The sequence below is a fragment of the Penicillium vulpinum genome, assembly GCF_028829585.1.
Source record: "Penicillium vulpinum strain IBT 29486 chromosome Unknown utg000003l_segment0_segment0, whole genome shotgun sequence".
NCBI lineage: Eukaryota > Fungi > Ascomycota > Eurotiomycetes > Eurotiales > Aspergillaceae > Penicillium > Penicillium vulpinum.
In genome coordinates this window covers 3,776,069-3,797,023 of record NW_026643243.1, presented here as the reverse complement: position 1 = coordinate 3,797,023, position 20,955 = coordinate 3,776,069, and the positions used below count along the sequence as shown (strand labels likewise).

Here is a 20,955-nt window from a genome sequence, read left to right as displayed (position 1 = left end):
GTTATCCCGCGTACAAGCGGGGGTTTCCGACTAATTGAATATACAAGCCGGTTTTCTCGGCATATCAATATGTATCTGAAGACATTTGAAACAGTCGATGTATTAACTATTGCATGACCTTTAAAACCTGAAATTTAGAAGAGGCATGTTTTCAACGCCGTTCGCAGAGCACGCAGAAACGCAGAAAATCAACCCTAGTCCCTTACAAACGATGTAATCCATTCCCGAATACCTCAGTAGAAAATCCTTCCATAAGCGCCAATCCGTTGTAGTTTCCGCATGGGATATCAAACTTCTTCAACCATTTTCCCCGCAGGAACGGTAGGTGCGCCGAAGACACGACCAGCAGGTGTACCTAGCCATTCTTCTGGCACATTGACTTTACAACCATTTGGACCACTGATCCATCGCACCAGTGTGGGGTCGGCTTTCTCAGTCTCCGCGCCTTCTTGGCCGGGGGTGCCATCAGCCGCCTCAGCCGCCTGTCGACCACGCCGCTTGGGGGCCTGCTTCTTCAGCAGTCGATTAATTGTATCCATCTATTGTTTGGAGTTAGCAGTCGTTCTCCCATGGGTGTTTCAAGTGACGTTTGCGCATACCTTCTCCTCTTCATTCCGCTTCTCACTCAGGTTCTTTCTTCGCCGCGCCATCTCTGCACGACGCATCTGGCGCTCCTCGGCGGTCAAATGCTTCTTGACCTGGGGCTCTATTTCTCAGTTAGCTTCTGCTGCAACAAATTGCCAATCATCTATAGTTTCTCACCCATAGGTAGCTGCAAGAAATCATTTCCCAGATTTCCTCGCTGGCGCTTGGTGGTTTTGCCACTTTGCATAGCGAGGGCATCACTATCCATGTCGTCGTCTATTTCATCCTCTTCGTCGAGTTCATCTAGATCATCAACATTGACGTCCGGAACTGCAATTTCATCCTGATCTTCGCCCTCGGCTTCGGCATCTTCGTCCGTATCGGAGATAGGCTCTTCCTCATCTTCATCTTCATCATCTTCGTCTTCTTCCATTTCCATCTCCTTGGCCTCCACACTCTTGGGAGGCTTGGTGCGAGAAGGAGGACTGATCTTACCACGCCTGGTAGGCGGCTGAGGAGGCATGTCATCCATATCGATGTCGCCGTCAGCATCAGCATCAGCGTCAGCGTCAGCATCTTCATCGTCGTCATCATCTCCAGGCGCATCCTCATCATCGACTTCGTCCTCTTCTTGGTCGTCGATTTCCTCCTCGTCGCTTGTAGCAACTTCTACGATCTTCTTTCGGTTCCGACTGGAGCGGGGTCCCGAAACAATGGGATCTTCCCGGAACACATTAACGGAGCGCCGTCCAGCGGCGCGACCAGCACCGGTAGCTTCCCGTAATTTGCTGGAGGGCATTTTGACAGTAAGACGGAGAGATCTATTTCGATCTTCTGAATTCAATGAAGACCGAGAGACCGAGACTAAGGCAGATGCGGAAGTAGAGGCGCGAGTTTGTCTCGTAGACCTGGTGGTCATGTTAGCCTCTGGTTCCGGGGTGTCATCTTGTGTCTTTCGTGATCGAAGAGATCGACGGAGCGACATGGTGGCTTTATCAGGTGTGACAGAAGTCTCGGGAAAAGTGAAAACGCCAAAAAAAAAACAGAACAGCAAAAAGAAGCGGGACAGGGGAGGTTGATAGGCAAGTGTGTGGCAGTATGAACTAAGCCATTAAGCCATTGGGAGAGGGGGGGAAGCCTGAAGAGCGAGAGAGAAGAAAGGAAAGATATCCGCCCAATCACTTCATCCACTGATTGTGAGGCGGAGTTGCAAACCGGGAAGATACAGATCTCCTTTCTATAGGGGATTTTTACAGTGCGAACAAAGCGCACTGTTACAGGGGATCAGACTTTTGGGGGTTGTTTTCTCCTGTCTTCCCTATGTTCGGAGTCTAACGAACGCCCCACGGCCTTGGGCAGATAGGAAGGAACACAAAACATGATCAACGGGGAAACACCATACTCACAGGTACTTTTCTCTAAAGTTTCGGATTCTCTAGGTGTCCAGTCGCTGACGCTGGATGAACAAATGAAGTACTGCGCGGTCCGTTCTGCCGGGCGGTCTCGACTATATACGGATGCCATTTGAACTATTTGGTGATGATGTTTCAATATTCAATTGATCTCTCCAGTTAGAATATAAAATTAATTGATGTAGAGGGCTCTATAGACTTCAATTGGAGCTGGAGTCAGGTGGTAAGGCTTCGTCTTACATACAGTCTATTTTCGGGATCAAAACGATGCAGGTATCTTTTGTTTTCCACTTTGGATATTTAGATATCTAGATATAGCTACCTAGATACAATGGAAAATACAATTTACATTTCGGATTGTTCTTGGATAATATGATTATCATATTCTAGTACAATATGAACAAATATCATTGTGATCTTCAGCATGTACGGCAATATTGATGCCTCAGGTGTCGACGTTGTAACAGCCGAGGTCGGGACTCACATGGCCCCCCAAGTCCGGGGAAGGTTCCTTCTCCTCTTTACAACCTTCCAACTCCTTTGCTTTCTCATATTTCTGGCAAATGTGTCAGACGCCTAATAATGCCTGACGACACATCCAAATCAGCATCTATCCCCTCATGGCAGAGGGCCAATGAGACGGTCGATGAGTCGCCATCACCGACCTCCAACGATGCGCCCGCAACTACAGCCTCCACATCCCGACAAGCTCTCCTAGACCAAGCATCCAAATTTCTAGAAGACGAGTCAATCCGCGATGCACCAACAGACCGCAAGGTCTCATTCCTTGAGTCGAAAGGCCTAAACTCAGACGATATCGAGCAGGTCCTCGGCGTCTCCCGCAATGCAGAGGCGACCAATAGCTCAACCGTGGCCAAGGACAAAACACAGGAAGACACACCATCTATTTCACCTACTCAACCTGAACCCACCCCCTCTCTTCCTGTTACCTCTTCATCATCCTCCAACACTATGCCTCAATCGCAACCAAAACCAGCGCCAACCCCCGCCTCCCGCGACGTCCCCCCAATAATCACCTACCCCGAATTCCTCTTCGAGTCATCCAAACCACCTCCCCTTGTAACAATGCGCAATCTCCTGTACACACTATATGGCGCTGCCGGCCTAGGAGCAAGTCTCTACGGTGCAAGCGAGTACCTAGTGAAACCAATGCTAGCGAACCTGACGAGCGCACGATACGAGCTCGCTAGCACAGCAGAAACGAACCTGCAAAAGCTAAACGAGAAACTGGAGAAGACTGTATCCGTGATCCCGGCTGAGTTAACAGCTCGGAAGATCAAGCCCTACAGCGACGAAGATGACGACGCTTCGTCAATCACCTCAGACCCAACTGAGCTGTTCCACCGGGATGTCGCAACGCAGACAAGTCCAGAGCCCACTCCAGTTTCCAGCACCACCGGCGCCATCAACTCGGCGGACTCGGCGGCCTTCTCTCCATCGACGGCGGTCAACACCCACGTCAGCCGCGTTGAGTCTATTACCTCGAAGCTACGCGAGATTATCGACGAGGAGAAGAATGCGAGTACGCTAGATGACTCTATGCGCACTCGGCTCACGGAGCTACATCAGTACTGTGATGGGTTGATTTATAGTGGTCCTACATACTCATCTGGGTCGGCGTATGGGGTCTGGAGTCCCAATAACTCAAGTGATAGCTCTGGTCTGCGGAAGGCGGAGGATGAGGCTATTGCTGGGTTTAGGGCTGATATTCGTGGTGTGAAGGGTGCGCTGTTGAGTGCGCGTAACTTCCCTGCTAGCCGGGGCGGACGACTTGGTGGTCTTCCCGTCCGTGGACGGTGATGGAGTTAGATCGTGGGGATTTGGTTCGATTGTATGGATGTATATAGATTTCAATAGGTCCTCTAGGTGGTTGACCTAGAGTTACACGGGCTTATATCTTCATTTATTTGATTGCATCTAGTAAATTATTGCCTGGGACCCTAATATATACATTTCGTTGACCTGTATAGCGAAATCCATATCCTCATTTGATTTATGTCTAGCTAGCATTTTGAATAAAAAGGCATCATGCAGTTAATACTATCAACCACACTCAAGAAATGTTGGGAGATCTTTCGCTTTCCTCATGATTGGACATATATCCCCAGGAGCAAAGAGGAACGGAAGAAAATACGCAAGACATTAATTATAACATGGACAAGTGAAAAGAGAAAATTTATCAAAACGCTGAAGTATAGAGAAAACAAGGCCAGAAATACATAAGTTATACCAAGCCTTTAGCATTCTCTCCACTCGACAAGGTACAAAGGTGTCATTTACGGAGTAGCACGGCTCATGCTAATCAGTCGCTTCACACCGACCTATAATTATACATGTTAGAGACCGCTCAAAATTTGTAGGGCCAAGATTCACTCACCATCCAGTTGCCACATTCATCAGTGCGGTTGGTCATGATATTAATGTGGATAGCGAGGGCGGTATCGTAATCACGTTGCTGGAGTGCGCGGGCCAAGTCCGCCATGTCCTCAACGGTGTTAGGCTTGAGCAGATCCTCGTTGTTGAGGTGATCAAAGAGGATGTTCAAGCGGCGCTCAGCATCATCAACCTGGACCTTGAATGCCGCAGGGGCCCGGGTCTTGACGCGCTGCATGTCTGCAGATAGAATCTCGTAGACAGGCTGTGCGTTTGCAGGAATGTGCGAACGGTCACCAGGGGCTGTAAAAGGGTTAATTGGGTGGAATCAGGTATTGTTAACTGGATTACTCACGATACTTGGGAGCCTGAGGGGTTGGCCGCTGCGACTGGGCTGTGGGAGGTCGAGGTCCTTGAGGCGGCGGCGGGACACCCTGGGCCATAGGCGGAGGCTGTGTAGCAATAGGCGTGGTGGGCCCATATGGGTTCGCCGCGGGTGGTTGTGATACTGCTTGTGGGGCGTATGGAGATGCAGCGGCCTGGGGAGGCGGAGCCACCGGGCCTCGAGCTTGCATTTGCTGGTTTGCAGCCTGGGTAGCCGGGTTTGGTGCATACCGGTTGGTTGGGGGTGGCATGTTAGGAGGAGCATTGTAGGGCGACGCTCCGCGGGGAATCGATGCCGGGGGAGCCATAGTTGACCCCTGATTCAACGGCGGTGACTGGGGGAGAGAAGCGTATGGGTTGGCAGGGGGTGGTGGGGAAGGCCCGGGGATGTTAGATACACCCTGGCCACCCGATAGCGGCGACATCATGCGCGGCGGCGGAGGCACCGAGCCCATCTTTGGTGGGGGAGGCACGGATGGTGCGCGCGGAGCACCCGCCGGAGGAGGTCCCTGAGTCGGATTCGGTGACTGGTTAGGGAAAGGAGATGCGATAGGTGCAGAGAATGAGGCAGGAGTCCCACGGCGGGGAGTAGGAGCCTTCGCAAAGCCTTCGGGCAAATCATTCCATGCAGGTAGACCAGTGGCCGTGGTGTATGTTGTGATTGTGTTGGCCGGCGACTGGTTAGATGACGCACGAGGAGGGGGAGGGACACCAGCACCTGTGGGCTGCTGTCCGCCGAATGGAGATGGTGCAGTATAACCAGTAGGCCTCATGCCCTGAGTTGGCTGATATCCGGCTGCTGGCCCATAAGCAGAGTAGGGGTTGGCAGGCGGAGCTGGCGAGGAGGTTGTTGGAGGGCCATATGGGTTAGTCTGCTGGGGAACAGCAGGGGCAGGAGGCGCATAAATGTTAGAAGGAGCAGCTGGTGTTGCAGTAGCAGGAGGGTTGTAATTTTGCTGCGGCTGGTACAAACTGGGCTGTTGCGGGAGGGGCTTGAAGGAAGATTTGGCTCCGACAGCGGCCTGGGCCTTCTGGGGCGCCTGTCTCGTGGCAAGCTTGATGCGGTTGCGCGCCACCTCAGCTTCGGGGTGCTTCTCAGGGACAAGGTCGAGATATTTCTGAGCAATTTCCAGACGTCCATGGGTAGCGACAACATCAGCATATTCGATGTACTTGTCGTACAAGACGCTCAAGCGCCAATCTGAGTCCTTGTTCCGCTCGGTATCCTGGAACTTGGTGACTTGGCGGAAGATGGTAACCTTCTCGATCAGGCCTTGCAGAGCACGGACATGGATGGAGAAGGAAGAGTTGTCAGTGTCGCTTTCAATCCCTTTCTGCTCGTTCTCGCGGAGCTCCTCAACCCAGATGGCTACAACCTTCTCAAGCTTCGAGCCTGCCAAGAAGCAGAAAGAAGCATCCTTGCGGGCGCTCTTATCATCGCTGTTCTGGATCTGCTCCTCTAGGCGATCACCGAGAGCATCGCAGAGGTCAGGGAATTCCTTCTCGTCGGCAAAGGTGCACAAGGCAGCCATAACTTCCTTCCAGTTGGACAAGTCGGCATTGTGCACGACATCCCACAGGTTCTTACCCACAATGGATGCGAGCAAGCGCATATAGTTCGGGCCGGCGGACTGCTTGGAGAAGTAGTATTCCTGCGCCTTTTCGATACACTTTGGCCCACCGCAAATCGCAATCATGAAAGCATCGGACATCTTATCCTCCCGTAGGGCAACATCCAGAGCTTTCTCGAACTCTCCAAGGAGCAAGGCCTGAGTAATTTGTTGCTCTGCCTGGCTTTCCGAGCCATTGAAAATTTGGAATGGGTTGTTGGTTTGAGCACCTTTGGAAGCAGCCAGTTCGGAAAGGAAACTGTCACCTTCGGGGTTGGCATCAAACATGGACTGCAAACGCTTGTGCTTCTTAGCCCCAGCGGGTTTGGCGGCAGCGCCATTGGTGCTCTCGCCTTCCTTCTTGCCTAAACCAAGCTGCGCGAGACTATCGGCGGCCTCATCAGCCTGATCCTGGAATCCCAGGTACTCCACCAAGCCCTTGCGTGGGTTTTCAGAAATCAAAGCCTGCATAACCTTCCAGTCTGCCTTTTCTGCTTCACTGGAAGCGCTTGAAGCGCGCGACTCACAGAGAGTACGAATATCGCCCTCTTTCAATGCAGTCTCAAAGCTCTCGGTGGCATTGCCAACGCTTTCATCAACCTCGAATGATGTGATTTTGATACTGGATGTACGAGAGCCCTTCTCGGTCAGTCCGAAGGAAACAACCCGACCTCCGAAGCCAAAAGTAGCACCGCAGGGCCGCTCAAGCCAGCGGGGGCCTTCGGGAGAGAGAACTTGGAGACTTGGGGTTGCGTTTGCGCCTTGTTGAAGAAGTCTTCGCCGTCCAAGGCTTGGTTGTGATCGGCAATGGCCTGGGCATTATCGGTCTTCGTGTTCTGCAGAGTCTGTACACAAATCTTTCCATCAAACGACGCGGTTGCGAAGAAGTTCGGGTTGTGAGGGTTCCAGCGGGTCTGGAAAGTCCAGTTTGTGACGACGGGGAACTCTCCATATGCTTGGCCGGTCTGCGGGTTCCAACAGATATTACGGTTATCTTTGCCGGAAGACAGGAGCAGATCTGGATCATGCTCGCACCAAGAAAGTGAGAGCACACCGGATTCGTGACCGGTGAGTGTCTATACAAATCATATCAGTATTGGGTCATAAGTGGCCTCTGAAAGAGTAACCTACCCGCTCCGGGGCATGTGAATTCCGCAGGTCCCAGACATATAGCACTGGGTCTGACTCGAGGGGCGACGATGTAATAAGCTTGGTGGGCTAGAAGTGGAAATGGTCAGCAATCCTGGAATAAGCATGTATGAGGCGCCAACATACTCTCTCGGGGTCCCATGCGACTGCGCTGACAGCCTTCCGGCCCTTGTTGTTCAATGTCAGACTCTCTTTTTTCGTCTTGACATCCCAGACAGTCACAAAACCGGAGCTGCTACCAGTGACCAGGATGTGAGGAACCTTCCTATTCCAATCCAAGCAGTCGATATCATCTGTGCGGGCCGCGTTGTTGCCCAGCCGGAATGGATTCTCGATGTTGTTCAGATCCCAGATGAACAGCTGTCCAGTAATTAGCCACATATCCAACCCGTTATCCTCGAATCGCAGCTTACCTCCCCCTTTGCGCCACCAGTTGCGAGAAGGTTTGGGTGCTTTGGGTTGAACTGAAGGGTCTTGATAGCGCCGCTGTGTTTGGTAGTTCTCGAGATCAATGCATCACTGAAATTGAACGATCAGCAAGCTATCCCAGGGTGTGGTTCATATGTAGAGTTTAACCAACCTAGATCCAGCAAGTAGCTTATCAGCATCCCACAGCTCCAGCGAACCATTCTCCAAGCCACCCGCAATCACACCCCGTTTGTTGTCTTCGGACGTTGTCCAGGCCACATCATTGAAGCTAGTTACATTAATCTGTTAGAATTCTCATCTTCATTGAAGTTCTGAAATATCCACTTACCCAGAATCCGTATCGAGTTTAGCTAGCGGCTGCAGCTCCTCGCTGGCATCTTCGCGGTCAAGGCCCAGATCCCACAGCTCGAGGCATGTCTTATTAGAGAAGTCGGCATCGACAGCACCAGCGCGAGTTCCAGTAGCGATCAATGGCGACGCAGCCCCAGGCGACCAGGCAAAGGTGGCCGTCCTTGGGATTTCCCTCAGACGCACCATGATGATGGCAGGGGAGGTATGTTTTGGTGAGGATCGAGACCAATAGAGTGTGTAAAAGGTATCATCCAAGGAACAATGAAACTCAAGTAATATGGGTAAAAAGAGGGATCAAGAACCACCCCTTATGAATAATTGACAATGGGGCGATGCTCTAGATGTTCCAAGTATAGCAGTAAACCAAGTGGCCTCCTGGACTTGGAGGGACCGGGGAACTGGCGCTAGACCGCTTTTAGACTCGCCAAAACACTCCGAGGTCCTGCACGTGATATCAATCTTCCGTTCTGGGCTGATAGCAAGATACAGCTTGGATTCAGAGTTTCGAACACAAAAGCTTTCTTTGTTGTCGTAAAACTTTTCCCTCGCTCTTGTACTATTCTGTGCAAATTCATCACATCGCCACCCAAATCAAAGATCCATCAATTTCACCCGAAGCGCAACTACACATCATGAGCGAAACTACGCGGCTTAAGAGCACGATCTACGTGGGAGGTCTTGACCAGGGAGTGACTGCACACACACTTGCAGAAGCTTTCGTCCCATTCGGCGAAGTTGTTGATATCTCGCTGCCCAAACCGGACCAACCCAACTCGGCCGAAGTTCATCGCGGATTTGGATATGTGGAATTTGATTTGCCGCAAGACGCCAAAGAGGCAATCGACAATATGGACGGTAGCGAGATCTACGGACGTACCATCAAAGTTGCCGCTGCAAAGCCACAGAAGGATGCCAACGAGGGACTAGGCAGCAAGACTGCGATCTGGGAACAGGTGCGTTGGGTTCGATTCTATATCCAGTTGCAATCTATACTAACCAGTATATGCTATAGGAGGGCTATTTGGCTAAGCATGCCGTCAGCGAGGAGGATCGGCTAGCGGCGGAGGAGGCTCAGGCTGCAAGCAGTCGTCCCCAGGATGCTATGCAGGGATTGGAACAATTAGATGTTGCTGGGCCGAAGCCCGAGTGAGGCACGCTACACTTTACGATAGCTACGACGAAGATGACAAACTAAAAAAGCACAAGTCACACACGACATTACAATTTGCCAATTACACCACCAGGATTCAGGCTCAGGAAGCCAGAATATGTACACGGGCTCTAATCTCGAACCCATTCCTGTTTTTCTCCATTGGCCTTTTCTCAAATCATGCCCATCGGCTTCAAATTCTCCTAATCAACAATACAAGTGGCAGGAATCCAAAAACTGCGGATCACATTCTAGGAGCTCAAAGAAACATGGTGGTACATTTAGTGCTCACGGCTCTCGGGGCTGTTGCGGTAGAGACGCAGGGTCTTGTCGGTCATCAGCTTCTTGCCGCAAGAGTAAACAGCAGCGCCAAGGGCAACACTAAAATTATGAGTTAGCATCAGGGAAAGACATGAGCTTGATCGCCAGGAAGTAAATTCCGGCACGTATCGGGCATGTGTTCCCGGAATCAAGCGGTAGACAGTATCAAACCGGGAGAAACGTACGCGAGGACGAAGCCTGAATATCAAACAGAACAGTTAGCTCAATTTCCGATCGCAAATATCGTGAAGTCATGACTATAGCACTTACCGATAGGGAGCAACTCGGGGGGCACACGCTTGAGCTGGCGCAGACGCTGCGAGATAGTGTGGGCTATAGGCGCATGGTTAGTTCAATGGCTCTTCCCATAAGAGTGAAGCCATTCTACATGGCTCCGTTGATGACCGGATCCGGTGATCTCAGAGATTCATACCACTTTGCTGCTCCTTCTACAGACGAGAGTTAGTACCCGAGCGGATCGTATGATCACAACACAATTGCCGAAGGGAAGAACATACAGGAGTAGGGAAAGCGAAAGCCCGAGTGGGCTGCATCCGCAGCATGCGAGTGGGATACATGGCGAGATCTGTGGTTCAACCCTGGAGTAGCAGAAGAAGAGTGGGATAGAAGACGAGGTTGGAACACCAGCTTTCCAAGAACGTGACTGGCTCGGGTGTAAAAGCGAGACGCTCAGTGGCTCTCGCTTGACCGCCCGCGGTCATACCCGGCACTTCACAGCTTCAATCACCCAACGTCGCTCTTCCCGGCTCACTTTCTCCCCTCCTCTCATACCACTCCACTCCAATTCTTATTCCCGTGTGTTTCCCAAGAAGCTACACATCGCAAATATGGGTGCTATTCCGGAAGCCGACCCCGATGAGGTCCTCGAGACAAAGCCCTTCAAGTTCGTCACTGGTCAGTCCACTAACCCCCCTCCCGCGAAAACCGGGGCCAGGAGCCCTATAAAGAGTCAATGGCTAATTTATTTGCAGCTGGTGCGTAAACCTGGATATTTTCCCGCTTTTTTCACTCGTCGCGTGCGCGTGGACCGATATCCCCCGATCGGCTGATGTATGGTGTAATTGACAAATTTCGATTGAATCGCAGGCTATGATGCCCGTTTCCCCCAGCAGAACCAGTACGTGATTAGCTGTTACTTGGGTACCTTTTTATATCTCTAACTTTAATCCGCTCCGCAGGACCAAGCACTGCTGGCAGAACTATGTCGACTACTACAAGTGTACTACTGCCAAGGGCGACGACTTCCGTCCCTGCAAGCAGGTAATTTCAACACCGACAATATTCTAAAACGCTACCAGCTTCTAACAGCTCTTCTCTTAGTTCTACCACGCCTTCCGTTCTCTTTGCCCCAAGGCCTGGACCGATCGTTGGGACGGTCAGCGCGGTATGCATCTCAAAGTCTCCTCTAGATATGCGTTTCTTTTTACTAACTTGGATTAACAGAGGCTGGAAACTTCCCTGTCAACCTTGAGAAATAGATGACGAACAGTTGTTTTCGGTTGGTCAAGTGAGGCGTGTCAAATTTTTATGTATCGCAAGTTCCAATGTACTCTACTGGGTCACTCGGGGACACAACCCCTCTATTTCCTAGGTCGTTCCGTCCGTATAAGACAAGAAAATGTGTTTATAAACCCACCGTATCGTAGAGAGAAATGTATTATTAGTTGGTGCTTGTTCTAACTTTTCTGAAGCATGGGTAGTCCCTATATATCTTTTGTCAGTAGATGCTAATTGCAAACTATCGTTCGGAAACGCAACTGATGTAAAATATTGAGTAGAAACCGTCCTTGCGGAAATACTCTGAATGCGGTTTAGTGTGTATATATCTAATTCTATGTAAATCCAGCTCCGACAAGAAAAAAATACATCATCCAGCACACTATACAAAGCCACAGGGCCTTGTTCTAGATATGCTCCAAGGCCGTCTCCGGCCATCAGTCGAATCCCCGATGAAAGAACCATCTGAAAGAATGCAAGTTATATACAAGCCAAAATGAAAATGGTGGGCGTGAGTTCCAAAGTGCACCACCCAAATAGAGAACCAGAGAAAATGACCAAAAAAAATCATATATTCCGAGAATATATCGGACAGAAGGCGTAAAAGCTGTTGTATATTGGGAGGAATCGGCAGAAAAGAAGCCCAAAAAGGAATAATCACTCTTTGCATCTTTAAATGCCCTTCATCTTGCGGTAGAGCTTCTTGTGTTCCTCGAGGAAGAGGAAAGTAGCAATGGTATGAGGACCAAGACGGATGAAGCTAGGCACCCAGCCACGGAAAGTCCATCCCAGGCCTTCCTTGCGGCAGATATCACGCAGAAGACCAATAATAGTATGACCAGCACCATCCGCATGAGAAGCGGTCATAATACGAGTCTTGATGACATCCACAGGGCTGCAGACAGTGGTAGCAACGAAGCCCGCCATGAATGAGGCCGTGAAGTGTGTGCCCAGATTATCAGCCATGCCGGCCTTTTCAATGCACATGCGCTTAAAGGTATCGTAAGAAGCGAGCTGCGAGGCAGTCATGAGGATTGCACGGGCTGAGTTAGGCCACACTCCGCGGAAGAGAGAACCGAATCCCTCTGTCCGGGTCATTTGGATGAGCCCATGGAACGCGTGTCGGTAGTTGCGTCGTTGGGCGGGAGGAAGAGATGCATCGTGTTGCATGCGCACGTTCATCACGTCGGCTGGGTTACCTGCTATGCCGCCGATTAGTCCGGAAGCCGAGGCGATACCAATGAGAGTGAGTAGGCTTGGTGCAGCGGCGGGATCTGAGGTGGGCGAGGCAACGCGCGACTTCAATTCTTCGTAGATACCGAAGCGCGTTGTGGAATATGTGATTTGGCGGAGCATCGCAGCTGACAACTATATTGCCATATCCAATCCGTCCTTCGTTAGCCAACTGTGTCTGTTTATTGATAGCCCTAAGGTATCCGCTATCAACTAGATTTTGGGGGGGGGGGGGGGGGGGGTTGCACATACACCACCGTATAACCCAGTGAAGCCATTATTCTTCACGATATGTACAAACGTCCCGATCATAGTCTTCGGCGCATCGGGGGTACGAGTCTGTAACCGGACCTATTATGCGACAAACAGATATCAGCGTCGGGGCTCGTAATCGCGGCTATATGCCATAGAACGACTTGAAGGTACCTTAACTAGAGGCGCAAAGTCAGCATATAGTATGTAATTGAGGGAAGAAGTAGGAACATACCTAAATCTAACGGGTGCGTCACAGACGCAGCAAAACATGAGGCCGAACCTCCAAACCAAAACGGGTAATGCACCTTCTTCGGCTTTGACTGCGTCTGAATGGGCACGACCCGGGAATGAGGAGACACCTCCAACATCTTTCCGTCTGCCATCTTGTTTCCGGGAAACAAGACCCCTTTCAATGTATGTACAATGGAAAAAAAAGGCGGGGAGAGAATGTTCCAAAAAAATCGTATTTTCTTTCTTTTTTTTTTTTTTTTGCTGACCTTTTTCGGCTCTTTGAACGTGACTTGACGTAATATTTGGCCTCCCAATACCGACGGAGACAAATCAGACCTCCGAAGCCACTCGATCAGCCCCAGCCGAATATATAGGAGTAGCCAATCAGGCTAAGTGCCTTGATGGGGGTTTGCCACTTGAACCAATCAAATTCTCGGTTTGGGGGTCTTTCCTGTCTTTCCTTTGCGCCGGACAACATCTTGTATGCAACATACAGCCAGAGACCCCCAGGGACCCTGAATAGCGTCCTTTTTCGGACATTGAAATGAATGCCGAAGGCATCTTTGCACATACAGCCATTATAATCACTTTGATAAAACATATGAATATGACGAGATCGGCTGTGATGGGGATCTTCGGAGTTTTTACGGATATTGGGCGGTTGGCGTCGGACTACCAAGCAGAGGGGCTCTGTGGCCCTGAGGGGCAAGATATCATATGCATCAAAGCTATGTACCTACATGTACCCCATACTTGAGATTTATTATGGTTGTGAGTGATGTAATCAGGCATGATATATCCCAATGACTGAAATTGGGACTACTTTGGTTGAATATATTGTTCCGCAGGGGCTTTCTCCGCGCAAATGCGATAGTACTTGTATTCAGTCATTATCACTCGTACGAAAGAAAGATCAAAGAGCCAATCAGTTGCAGAGAACATCAAATATATCCGAATTACAAGATCCTCTCTAGAGGCAAATGCTAACCTTTTTATATTTTTTTTGTTATGCAGACTCGAATGTACTTCGGGGACTAATTTTGCCGATCCGAACATGTGTTGATAACCGTCGATAGACAACATTGAATTCTCATAACGTCCAACTCAACCATGAGGCTATTCGCTACTGGTCGAGCCCTGCGTGCGAGCAGTGGCCGTTGGTCAATTACCTCAATCCGGCCCCAAACCGCCATTTCACGCCCCCTCCCATTGATTCCCATTCTCACCCGCAACCGCGAATGGAGCTCAACCGCAGCTCGCCGGAGTGAACAGAAAGCAGCCACTACCTCTAAAACACCCCAGCAACAATCGACCCTCAAACTCGAAGGGGAGTCTTACCCGACCGACCAGTGGACCAATACCCCCGATACAATCCTATCCCATATCGGACGACGACTCTACCTCGACGAGAACCACCCTCTCGCCATTACCCGCAAGCTCATTGAAAGTCAATTCGCAGCCCCAACGTATGGCAATTACTCAGAGAAGAACCCAGTCGTCTCAACAAGACAAAACTTCGACGTCCTCGGCTTCCCCCAAGACCACCCAGGCCGCAGCCGCACAGATACCTACTATGTGAACGAGAAGACAGTGCTGCGCACCCACACAAGCGCACACCAGCAGGCGTATTTCCAGCAAATTGCCCGCAACGAGCACACCCGCCCAGAGGAGGTCGGATACACCGTGATCGCAGATGTCTACCGTCGCGACGCAATCGACCGTAGCCACTACCCCGTCTTCCACCAGATGGAGGGCGCGATGCTATGGAAGCGACCAGCGACGAACCCGCTCTCCGCATCAGCCGAAACCGCAGCGCGGATCATGGCTGATGTAGAGAAGATCCCGCGCCATGATGTCGTGGTCGAGGACCCGAACCCGACTATCCACGCGCAGCGGAACCCACTACAGGACGAGCACCACAGCGCCGAGGAGGTCGAAGCTGTGGGCGCACACCTGAAGCGCTCCCTCGAGCGGATGGTGATTAAGATCTTCACGGAAGCCAGCAAGGCCGCTGCGGCGAGCAACGGTGGCGCGGAGCCGGAGCCGCTCAAGGTTCGCTGGGTCGAGGCTTACTTCCCATTCACTAGCCCGTCCTGGGAGCTGGAGGTGTTCTGGCAAGGAGATTGGCTGGAGATTCTGGGGTGCGGTGTTATCAAGCAGGATCTATTGATCAACTCTGACGTGCCAGACCGGATTGGGTGGGCGTTTGGTCTGGGCATTGAGCGTATTGCTATGCTTCTTTTCAATATTCCTGATATCCGGCTGTTCTGGTCGCGGGATGAGCGGTTCTTGTCGCAGTTCCGGGCTGGCCATATTGCTCGCTTCGAGCCTTTCTCTAAGCACCCGGCTTGCTATAAGGATGTTGCTTTCTGGTTGCCTCCTGCGGCTGTAACGGGTGGTAGCAGCGCTGCTGGTGGTGCTGTGCCTTTCCATGAGAATGATGTTATGGAGATTGTTCGTGGGATTGGTGGGGACCTCATTGAGGATGTTACTCTCATTGATGAGTTTACGCACCCTAAGACTTCGCGCAAGAGCATGTGCTACCGCATCAACTACCGTAGTTTGGAGCGGACTTTGACGAATGAGGAGAGTAATGAAATGCATACGCAGGTCCGGGAGAAGCTAGTTGAAGAGCTTGGAGTTGAGCTGAGGTGAGTTCGGAGATTGTTGGGTCATCTCTGTATTATATTGTGATTATTATGGAAAATATGTAAGATATAGCATTCCTCTCATTAGGTACATATCAATATATGGATCTCACTAAGCAAAAGTTTCAAAAGATATAAATCATAGCCAGCTTTTTATTTGATTAGAATGTAATTTATGGGTTACCAAAGGCGGAAAGAGAATGAAGACATCAGAGGCTATGACAGTGCCCCGAAGAAGTGCGTATTATACAGACGAGGAGAAGAGAGTTATCAGGGGACATAGAGGCATAGCCGTCCCGAAACAAGTGAAAAGACACCACCAAAACGAGACGATCCGTACGCCTCTAGACACATGCAACAAGGGTGTATCATATAGCCGAATCCAAGAGACAAGCAGAAAGATAGCAAGGAAGAGTGATTTTCCCGGGTCCAAAAGCCAGCCATATCCGAGCATAAAACCCTATCGTGATCATGATGTATGACATATGTATGGTACAGAGAGAGGTAAAGAAGAGTGAAAATGCGGAAAGGATTAGGGAAGGTCGAAGGATTAAGTATCGAAGATATTGCCGACGATTTAAGCGTTCTTGACGACACCAACCTTAGCAGCCTATAACAGAAATGAAAACAGTCAGTCAGAATACTCCGCAAGAATCTTGGATCTTAGTAGATGGTACTCACCCGCAGAACGCGGCCGTTAAGACGGAAGCCCTTGCTCTGAACGTGCATAACATCGCCGTCCTCAAGACCAGCAGCGGGGGCCATGAAGGTAGCCTCGTGCAAGTTTGCGTCGAACTTCTGAGCCTTGCCATCGACCTTCTCAGCAGGATCGAAGCGCTCGAGACCGTGCTTTTGGAGGGTGTTCAGGAGGATGTCCTGGGTCATTTTGAGACCAGCAACAAGATCGAGGAGGTCCTTGTTCTCCTCTGTCTTAGCAGCGGTGAGCTTCTCCGCGGGCACGGCCAGCAGCGCGCGGTCAAAGTTGTCGATGCTGTCGAGGAGGTCCTTGGCGAAACCCTGGATGGCGAACTTGCGGGCAGCGTCCATATCGCGCTTGTTGCGCTCAACGAGGTTGCGGGATTCAGCGACGGAGCGGAGCCATTTATCCTGACAAGAATTTTGGGTTAATATTCGTCTGAGAAAGAGCTTCGGAGCTACCCGTAGCAGTGAGTGTGGAGAAACGGCCTACCTTGAACTCAATGGCTTCCTTGGTCTTCTCTTCGAGCTCCTTCTTGACAGGGTCCTCAGCCTCTGCGTTCTCTGCGGTCTCGGCTTCGGTGGCTTCCTTCTCCTTGGTCTCCGTCGAGTAGAAACGGGTAGACCGGGGAGTGAACGGCCGGACGGCCGGAATACGCTGTTGTTGTATAGTCCGTCGCAGCGCCAGCGATGCGGTGGAGGGGGTGGAGGCGGAGAGGATGGAGCGGGCGGCCTGAGCCTGTCGGAGGATGGTTCGTTGGAACATTATGAATAGTGAGATGTGGAATTGAGAATGGAGCTCAGTAAACTTGATGCGGAATCATTTGTCCTCGGATAAAATTCATTTGGAATCACCTGACCGCTCTGGCCTTGGCCTTAGTAAGGAAAAAGGCTGAGCCGAGGGGACCAAGCCTTGGAGGTTCTTCTAACTTCTACATGGAGTAGACACATTGTTGAAGAACATTTAGCCAGAAATATACAATACTATCATACGATATCATGACTGATCTATTTTAATATAATATCTGGTACCTGATACGTTGATATTGTATTTGGTATCAGTTTAGCCAATGGGCAACTATATCCAATACCACTAACCACACGGGGGCTTCCCAGAATCATTGCAAGCTTAGTCATGGATGAACCGGCACCTTCTTAACTTGTGGCATGCAAATATGGCCCAATGGGCTATTTACAACCATCATAAGCATAGAAGAGAAGGATTTTTGACAGCGATGCATGTTCAAGCTTTTGCATGAGTTGCTTCTGCATAAGCACCAGGCAAGCAACATAAGACATGAGACTCTTAAGCTGTCTGTATCATATCGATTTATTGTTTTGATGAAGCCATACATGGCAAGGAACTCTTTTATTTACTCTTTTCGGATTAGCGCTATAGGTAATTTCAACGCATAAGAAGTCATTTCTTCTATCCAAGGAGAATTTTTGTTCATGTACTAAATTTGCTTCGTGGATCCACTGTGTCAAGACTTGAAAGTGCATACATATATGGGGATGTGATCTTATACAGTTTCTTGGTATAAAATCAGGATAACAAAAGTTAGCCAGGATCTATCTCATCATTCCTACCAAGGGTCTATGAGCTCTAGGAGCACAATCCGCGCGTCCTTTCTCTACATATACATACTAGACTAGAGACCTAATCCTAGAATTAACAATTGCCACATGCTCAATCGCCTCGGTTTATCAGACTAGTTGTTGTGGTCCCGTTGGCTAGATGATGTCAGAGAATCAGAGGCGGAGATCATATAGCGTTAAAGCCACACTTGGTCTTGCTCACCAAATTAGAAATCATAGCAATCCCAGTCAAACAAAAAAAGCATGTATGCATAAGGAGGGGTAGGTGGGTGCCCGCATATTGGAGTGACGTCGACGATGCAAGGATGTCCAGTATAAACCAGAATCATTTCAACAGCTTTGATAGTTTCCACCATCAAAAGCCCAGAAGACAAAATGTCAAGCCCTCAAGTCACCCGCCGTCGTGCCTTCAGACGAACAGACAATTATACTCCAGGAAGGCCGAGGCTAGAGCTTGTATGGGAAGCACTTGCGCTGCCACTTGCACCGACTGCCGTCTTGATCAAAGTGCATGCCGTTGCTCTTAATTACCGCGATGCCAACATCGCGAATGGAGGGAACCCGTGGCCGGTAATTCCAAACGTGATTTTGGGTAACGACGCAGCGGGCGAGGTCCTAGCAGTTGGTCATAAGGTGAAGACATTGGCGGTCGGGGATAGGGCCGGACCTATTACAGATACTGAGAATATTTCAGGACGTGAAGTAAAGCGGTCATGGCTGGCAGCAGACGAGGATGGAGTTATGGCGGATCATATTATTTTCGACGAGAATGCTCTGTGTAAACTTCCGGATCACCTTGACTGGGTTGTAGCTGCTATAATTCCTTGTGCTGGTGTTACTGCTTGGTCGGCGTTGAAGGGTATGGTTATTGGGCAGACTGTGTTGATTCAAGGTATGTGCGTCCGGGATTGAGGCCTAGTTCAGCAGTAACAACTAAATTAGGAACTGGAGGTGTCAGTGTTTTTGCACTCAAGCTTGCAAGGGCTGCGGGCCTTCGGGTGATTTTAACATCTTCGAGTGATGAGAAGCTCGAACAAATGAAGGTCAAGTACTCAAACCCGTCCATCATGACGATAAACTACTCTCAAATGCCTGGCTGGGACAAAGAGGTTCTCAAATTGACTAACGGCATCGGTGTGGACATTGTTGTTGAGACTGGCGGATCTAGCTCCTTGGTTAAGAGTATGAGATGTACTCGACGCGGCGGTGTGGTCAGCCAGGTTGGATATCTTTCACGGCCGGACCCTAACGACCTGCGAGAGCTGATACCGACCATTATAGATCGGAGGATCAATTTGAGGCGAGACCGGTAGTGCTTGATTATTGGATACCAAATTCTGACTCGCAACGAAACAGAGGTATCAATGCAGGGTCAAAGCATGATATGGAAGACTTCTGTGCTGCACTATCAGCAGCTCAAATGCCGCTGGATGACCTCATTGACAAAACATTTCCATTTGAGCAAGCCGAAGAGGCCATTGAATATGTTTGGCAAGGTAAACAAGTTGGGAAGATTGTGCTCCGTATCTAGAAAGAGGGATCGCCTCTTTGAAGACACTGTAATATGTAACTAGATGGACGATGCCTAGACCCCAAGAAATCCACAACCAATATACGGGACTAGGACCAGATTTGACGGTCAGTCCGTTCTACACTTTTGTCAGACTATCCACGAATGTATGAAGGAAGCATGGTAATTTTGATTGGCCGCTTGATTGGGGTATTTCGAAAACACATGAAGCTATGGAAGACTGATAACTTGGACGATTTCCTCAACCACATCTGGGAAATCACCAAGCCGCTGCAATAAAAATCGCTTCTCCCCAGCACTAACATGGGTGCATATGCAATACGAACCTCGCTTCATTGTCGGCATGCGACTTGAGAATTCGCATGATAGCACGGCCTTCCTGCCGATGTTCCTCCCGGTCTTTGCTCAACCCATAAGCAACTAGAATTCCGTCCAGAGTCATCCATTCCTTCCTAAACCAGTCCTGCTCGTACTCGGTTAGCGGCTCCACGCCTGAGGCTCGAATCAGACCGGAGGTTTTCAAGAATGCAAATCTATGTCGCTCACGCTGGGACCAGAAGGCGTGAATCATGTAGAGCCCATTAGGGCAAAACGGCGAAGCCCCGAACGGTTGGCCGAATGGAGGGTGGCTAACCTGAATTTGGTAGAGACTGAGACTTCCAGTAATGGGCTTGAAGTAGGCCACGGCACAGCCATCAGATTTGTTCGTAATTCGGCCGGCGCTAGTTGAGGGTGGGGAGTCGCATATGATAGAGTAGTCGTCCAGCATGGGACTTCCGATAATATTGCAGAGCATTGCGGGGGCATGCAGCACGTTCGTCAAGCAGACGGAGTTGTCCGAATCCGGATCGGTCTCGGTTGGCGAGCTCATGGTGGGGATGTTGACAGTTCCTATCCCAATGACTTGAGCCGAGCCTCCAGCGATATCCGTGACATAAGACCTGAACGGGATGTAGTCTTTTCCGAACCAACAGCGGTCTTTGGCAACACTGGCTTAGTTAGCTAGATGCATTTGGAACCGCGAAAGGGAAACTACTGAGTATCGGAGTTATTAGAATAGACCCAGGCAGGACACGGAAGAGGTGGCTCCTTAGATATCAGAGGCATCGACGCCATGATAAAGGAATAGTTGTTTGAAGACAATCCCGAGAAACTGGGGAAAGTGGACTGAGAAAATCAATTGTAATTCTAGCAAATACAGATATAGAAGGAGACCCGTATGCTGTATTTGCTATGGAAGAAGCTGAATGGAAAGGGACGAGAATGAGAGAGAATGAGAGAAAAGAAGAGAGGAAGGAAAAGGAAGGAAGAAGGGGATCTATTGTTTGTCGTGCGTGATTGCTCACTTGTAGTTCCGGCCCTCAACCATTTTCTGGATGGTGGCAGCATTACAAGGACATAGCAATCCGCTACCTACTCTCACTAAGGACTAAGAGTCTATCCCTTATAGATAGACCCA

At 50.1% G+C, this 20,955-nt stretch overlaps 11 protein-coding genes across 11 annotated transcripts; 5 read left to right on the top strand and 6 right to left on the bottom strand.

The window, feature by feature from the left end:
- Positions 1-287: 287 nt before the first annotated feature.
- N7479_006486 (PAPA-1-like domain-containing protein) lies at positions 288-1,570 on the bottom strand (the record flags this gene model as incomplete). The annotated part of the gene is made up of 3 exons (XM_057254180.1): positions 288-539; positions 600-706; positions 763-1,570. The coding sequence occupies 3 exons, from the start codon at positions 1,568-1,570 to the stop codon at positions 288-290; spliced, it is 1,167 nt and encodes a 388-aa protein (XP_057108042.1).
- A 1,009-nt stretch (positions 1,571-2,579) lies between these two features.
- On the top strand, positions 2,580-3,818 carry N7479_006485 (peroxisomal membrane protein PEX14; the record flags this gene model as incomplete). The annotated part of the gene is made up of 1 exon (XM_057254179.1): positions 2,580-3,818. One exon carries the CDS (start codon positions 2,580-2,582, stop codon positions 3,816-3,818), a length of 1,239 nt encoding a protein of 412 aa, XP_057108041.1.
- A 476-nt stretch (positions 3,819-4,294) lies between these two features.
- sec31 (putative protein transport protein (SEC31)) lies at positions 4,295-8,582 on the bottom strand (the record flags this gene model as incomplete). Its single annotated transcript, XM_057254178.1, has 9 exons — positions 8,292-8,582; positions 8,115-8,231; positions 7,948-8,053; positions 7,661-7,894; positions 7,517-7,603; positions 7,057-7,461; positions 4,747-7,024; positions 4,396-4,694; positions 4,295-4,339 (listed from the first exon to the last, which is right to left on the bottom strand). Exons 1-9 carry the CDS (start codon positions 8,498-8,500, stop codon positions 4,295-4,297), a joined length of 3,780 nt encoding a protein of 1,259 aa, XP_057108040.1. The 5' UTR covers positions 8,501-8,582.
- Positions 8,583-8,946: 364 nt separating this feature from the next.
- N7479_006483 (RNA-binding protein) lies at positions 8,947-9,506 on the top strand (the record flags this gene model as incomplete). Its single annotated transcript, XM_057254177.1, has 2 exons — positions 8,947-9,267; positions 9,327-9,506. 2 exons carry the CDS (start codon positions 8,947-8,949, stop codon positions 9,462-9,464), a joined length of 459 nt encoding a protein of 152 aa, XP_057108039.1. The 3' UTR covers positions 9,465-9,506.
- A 239-nt stretch (positions 9,507-9,745) lies between these two features.
- N7479_006482 (uncharacterized protein) lies at positions 9,746-10,363 on the bottom strand (the record flags this gene model as incomplete). The annotated part of the gene is made up of 5 exons (XM_057254176.1): positions 9,746-9,845; positions 9,971-9,983; positions 10,056-10,118; positions 10,219-10,234; positions 10,304-10,363. 5 exons carry the CDS (start codon positions 10,361-10,363, stop codon positions 9,746-9,748), a joined length of 252 nt encoding a protein of 83 aa, XP_057108038.1.
- A 241-nt stretch (positions 10,364-10,604) lies between these two features.
- On the top strand, positions 10,605-11,284 carry N7479_006481 (cytochrome c oxidase subunit VIb; the record flags this gene model as incomplete). Its single annotated transcript, XM_057254175.1, has 6 exons — positions 10,605-10,700; positions 10,778-10,780; positions 10,893-10,923; positions 10,985-11,066; positions 11,127-11,190; positions 11,250-11,284. The coding sequence occupies exons 1-6, from the start codon at positions 10,634-10,636 to the stop codon at positions 11,282-11,284; spliced, it is 282 nt and encodes a 93-aa protein (XP_057108037.1). The 5' UTR covers positions 10,605-10,633.
- A 691-nt stretch (positions 11,285-11,975) lies between these two features.
- N7479_006480 (uncharacterized protein) lies at positions 11,976-13,174 on the bottom strand (the record flags this gene model as incomplete). The annotated part of the gene is made up of 4 exons (XM_057254174.1): positions 11,976-12,671; positions 12,789-12,887; positions 12,963-12,967; positions 13,024-13,174. The coding sequence occupies 4 exons, from the start codon at positions 13,172-13,174 to the stop codon at positions 11,976-11,978; spliced, it is 951 nt and encodes a 316-aa protein (XP_057108036.1).
- A 958-nt stretch (positions 13,175-14,132) lies between these two features.
- Positions 14,133-15,677, top strand: N7479_006479 (phenylalanine--tRNA ligase; the record flags this gene model as incomplete). Its single annotated transcript, XM_057254173.1, has 1 exon — positions 14,133-15,677. The coding sequence occupies one exon, from the start codon at positions 14,133-14,135 to the stop codon at positions 15,675-15,677; it is 1,545 nt and encodes a 514-aa protein (XP_057108035.1).
- A 570-nt stretch (positions 15,678-16,247) lies between these two features.
- grpE (mitochondrial nucleotide exchange factor MGE1) lies at positions 16,248-17,132 on the bottom strand (the record flags this gene model as incomplete). Its single annotated transcript, XM_057254172.1, has 3 exons — positions 16,248-16,280; positions 16,352-16,777; positions 16,860-17,132. The coding sequence occupies 3 exons, from the start codon at positions 17,130-17,132 to the stop codon at positions 16,248-16,250; spliced, it is 732 nt and encodes a 243-aa protein (XP_057108034.1).
- A 1,208-nt stretch (positions 17,133-18,340) lies between these two features.
- On the top strand, positions 18,341-19,496 carry N7479_006477 (zinc-dependent alcohol dehydrogenase family protein; the record flags this gene model as incomplete). Its single annotated transcript, XM_057254171.1, has 3 exons — positions 18,341-18,857; positions 18,908-19,274; positions 19,322-19,496. 3 exons carry the CDS (start codon positions 18,341-18,343, stop codon positions 19,494-19,496), a joined length of 1,059 nt encoding a protein of 352 aa, XP_057108033.1.
- Positions 19,497-19,794: 298 nt separating this feature from the next.
- N7479_006476 (uncharacterized protein) lies at positions 19,795-20,612 on the bottom strand (the record flags this gene model as incomplete). Its single annotated transcript, XM_057254170.1, has 2 exons — positions 19,795-20,485; positions 20,530-20,612. 2 exons carry the CDS (start codon positions 20,610-20,612, stop codon positions 19,795-19,797), a joined length of 774 nt encoding a protein of 257 aa, XP_057108032.1.
- Positions 20,613-20,955: the final 343 nt, after the last annotated feature.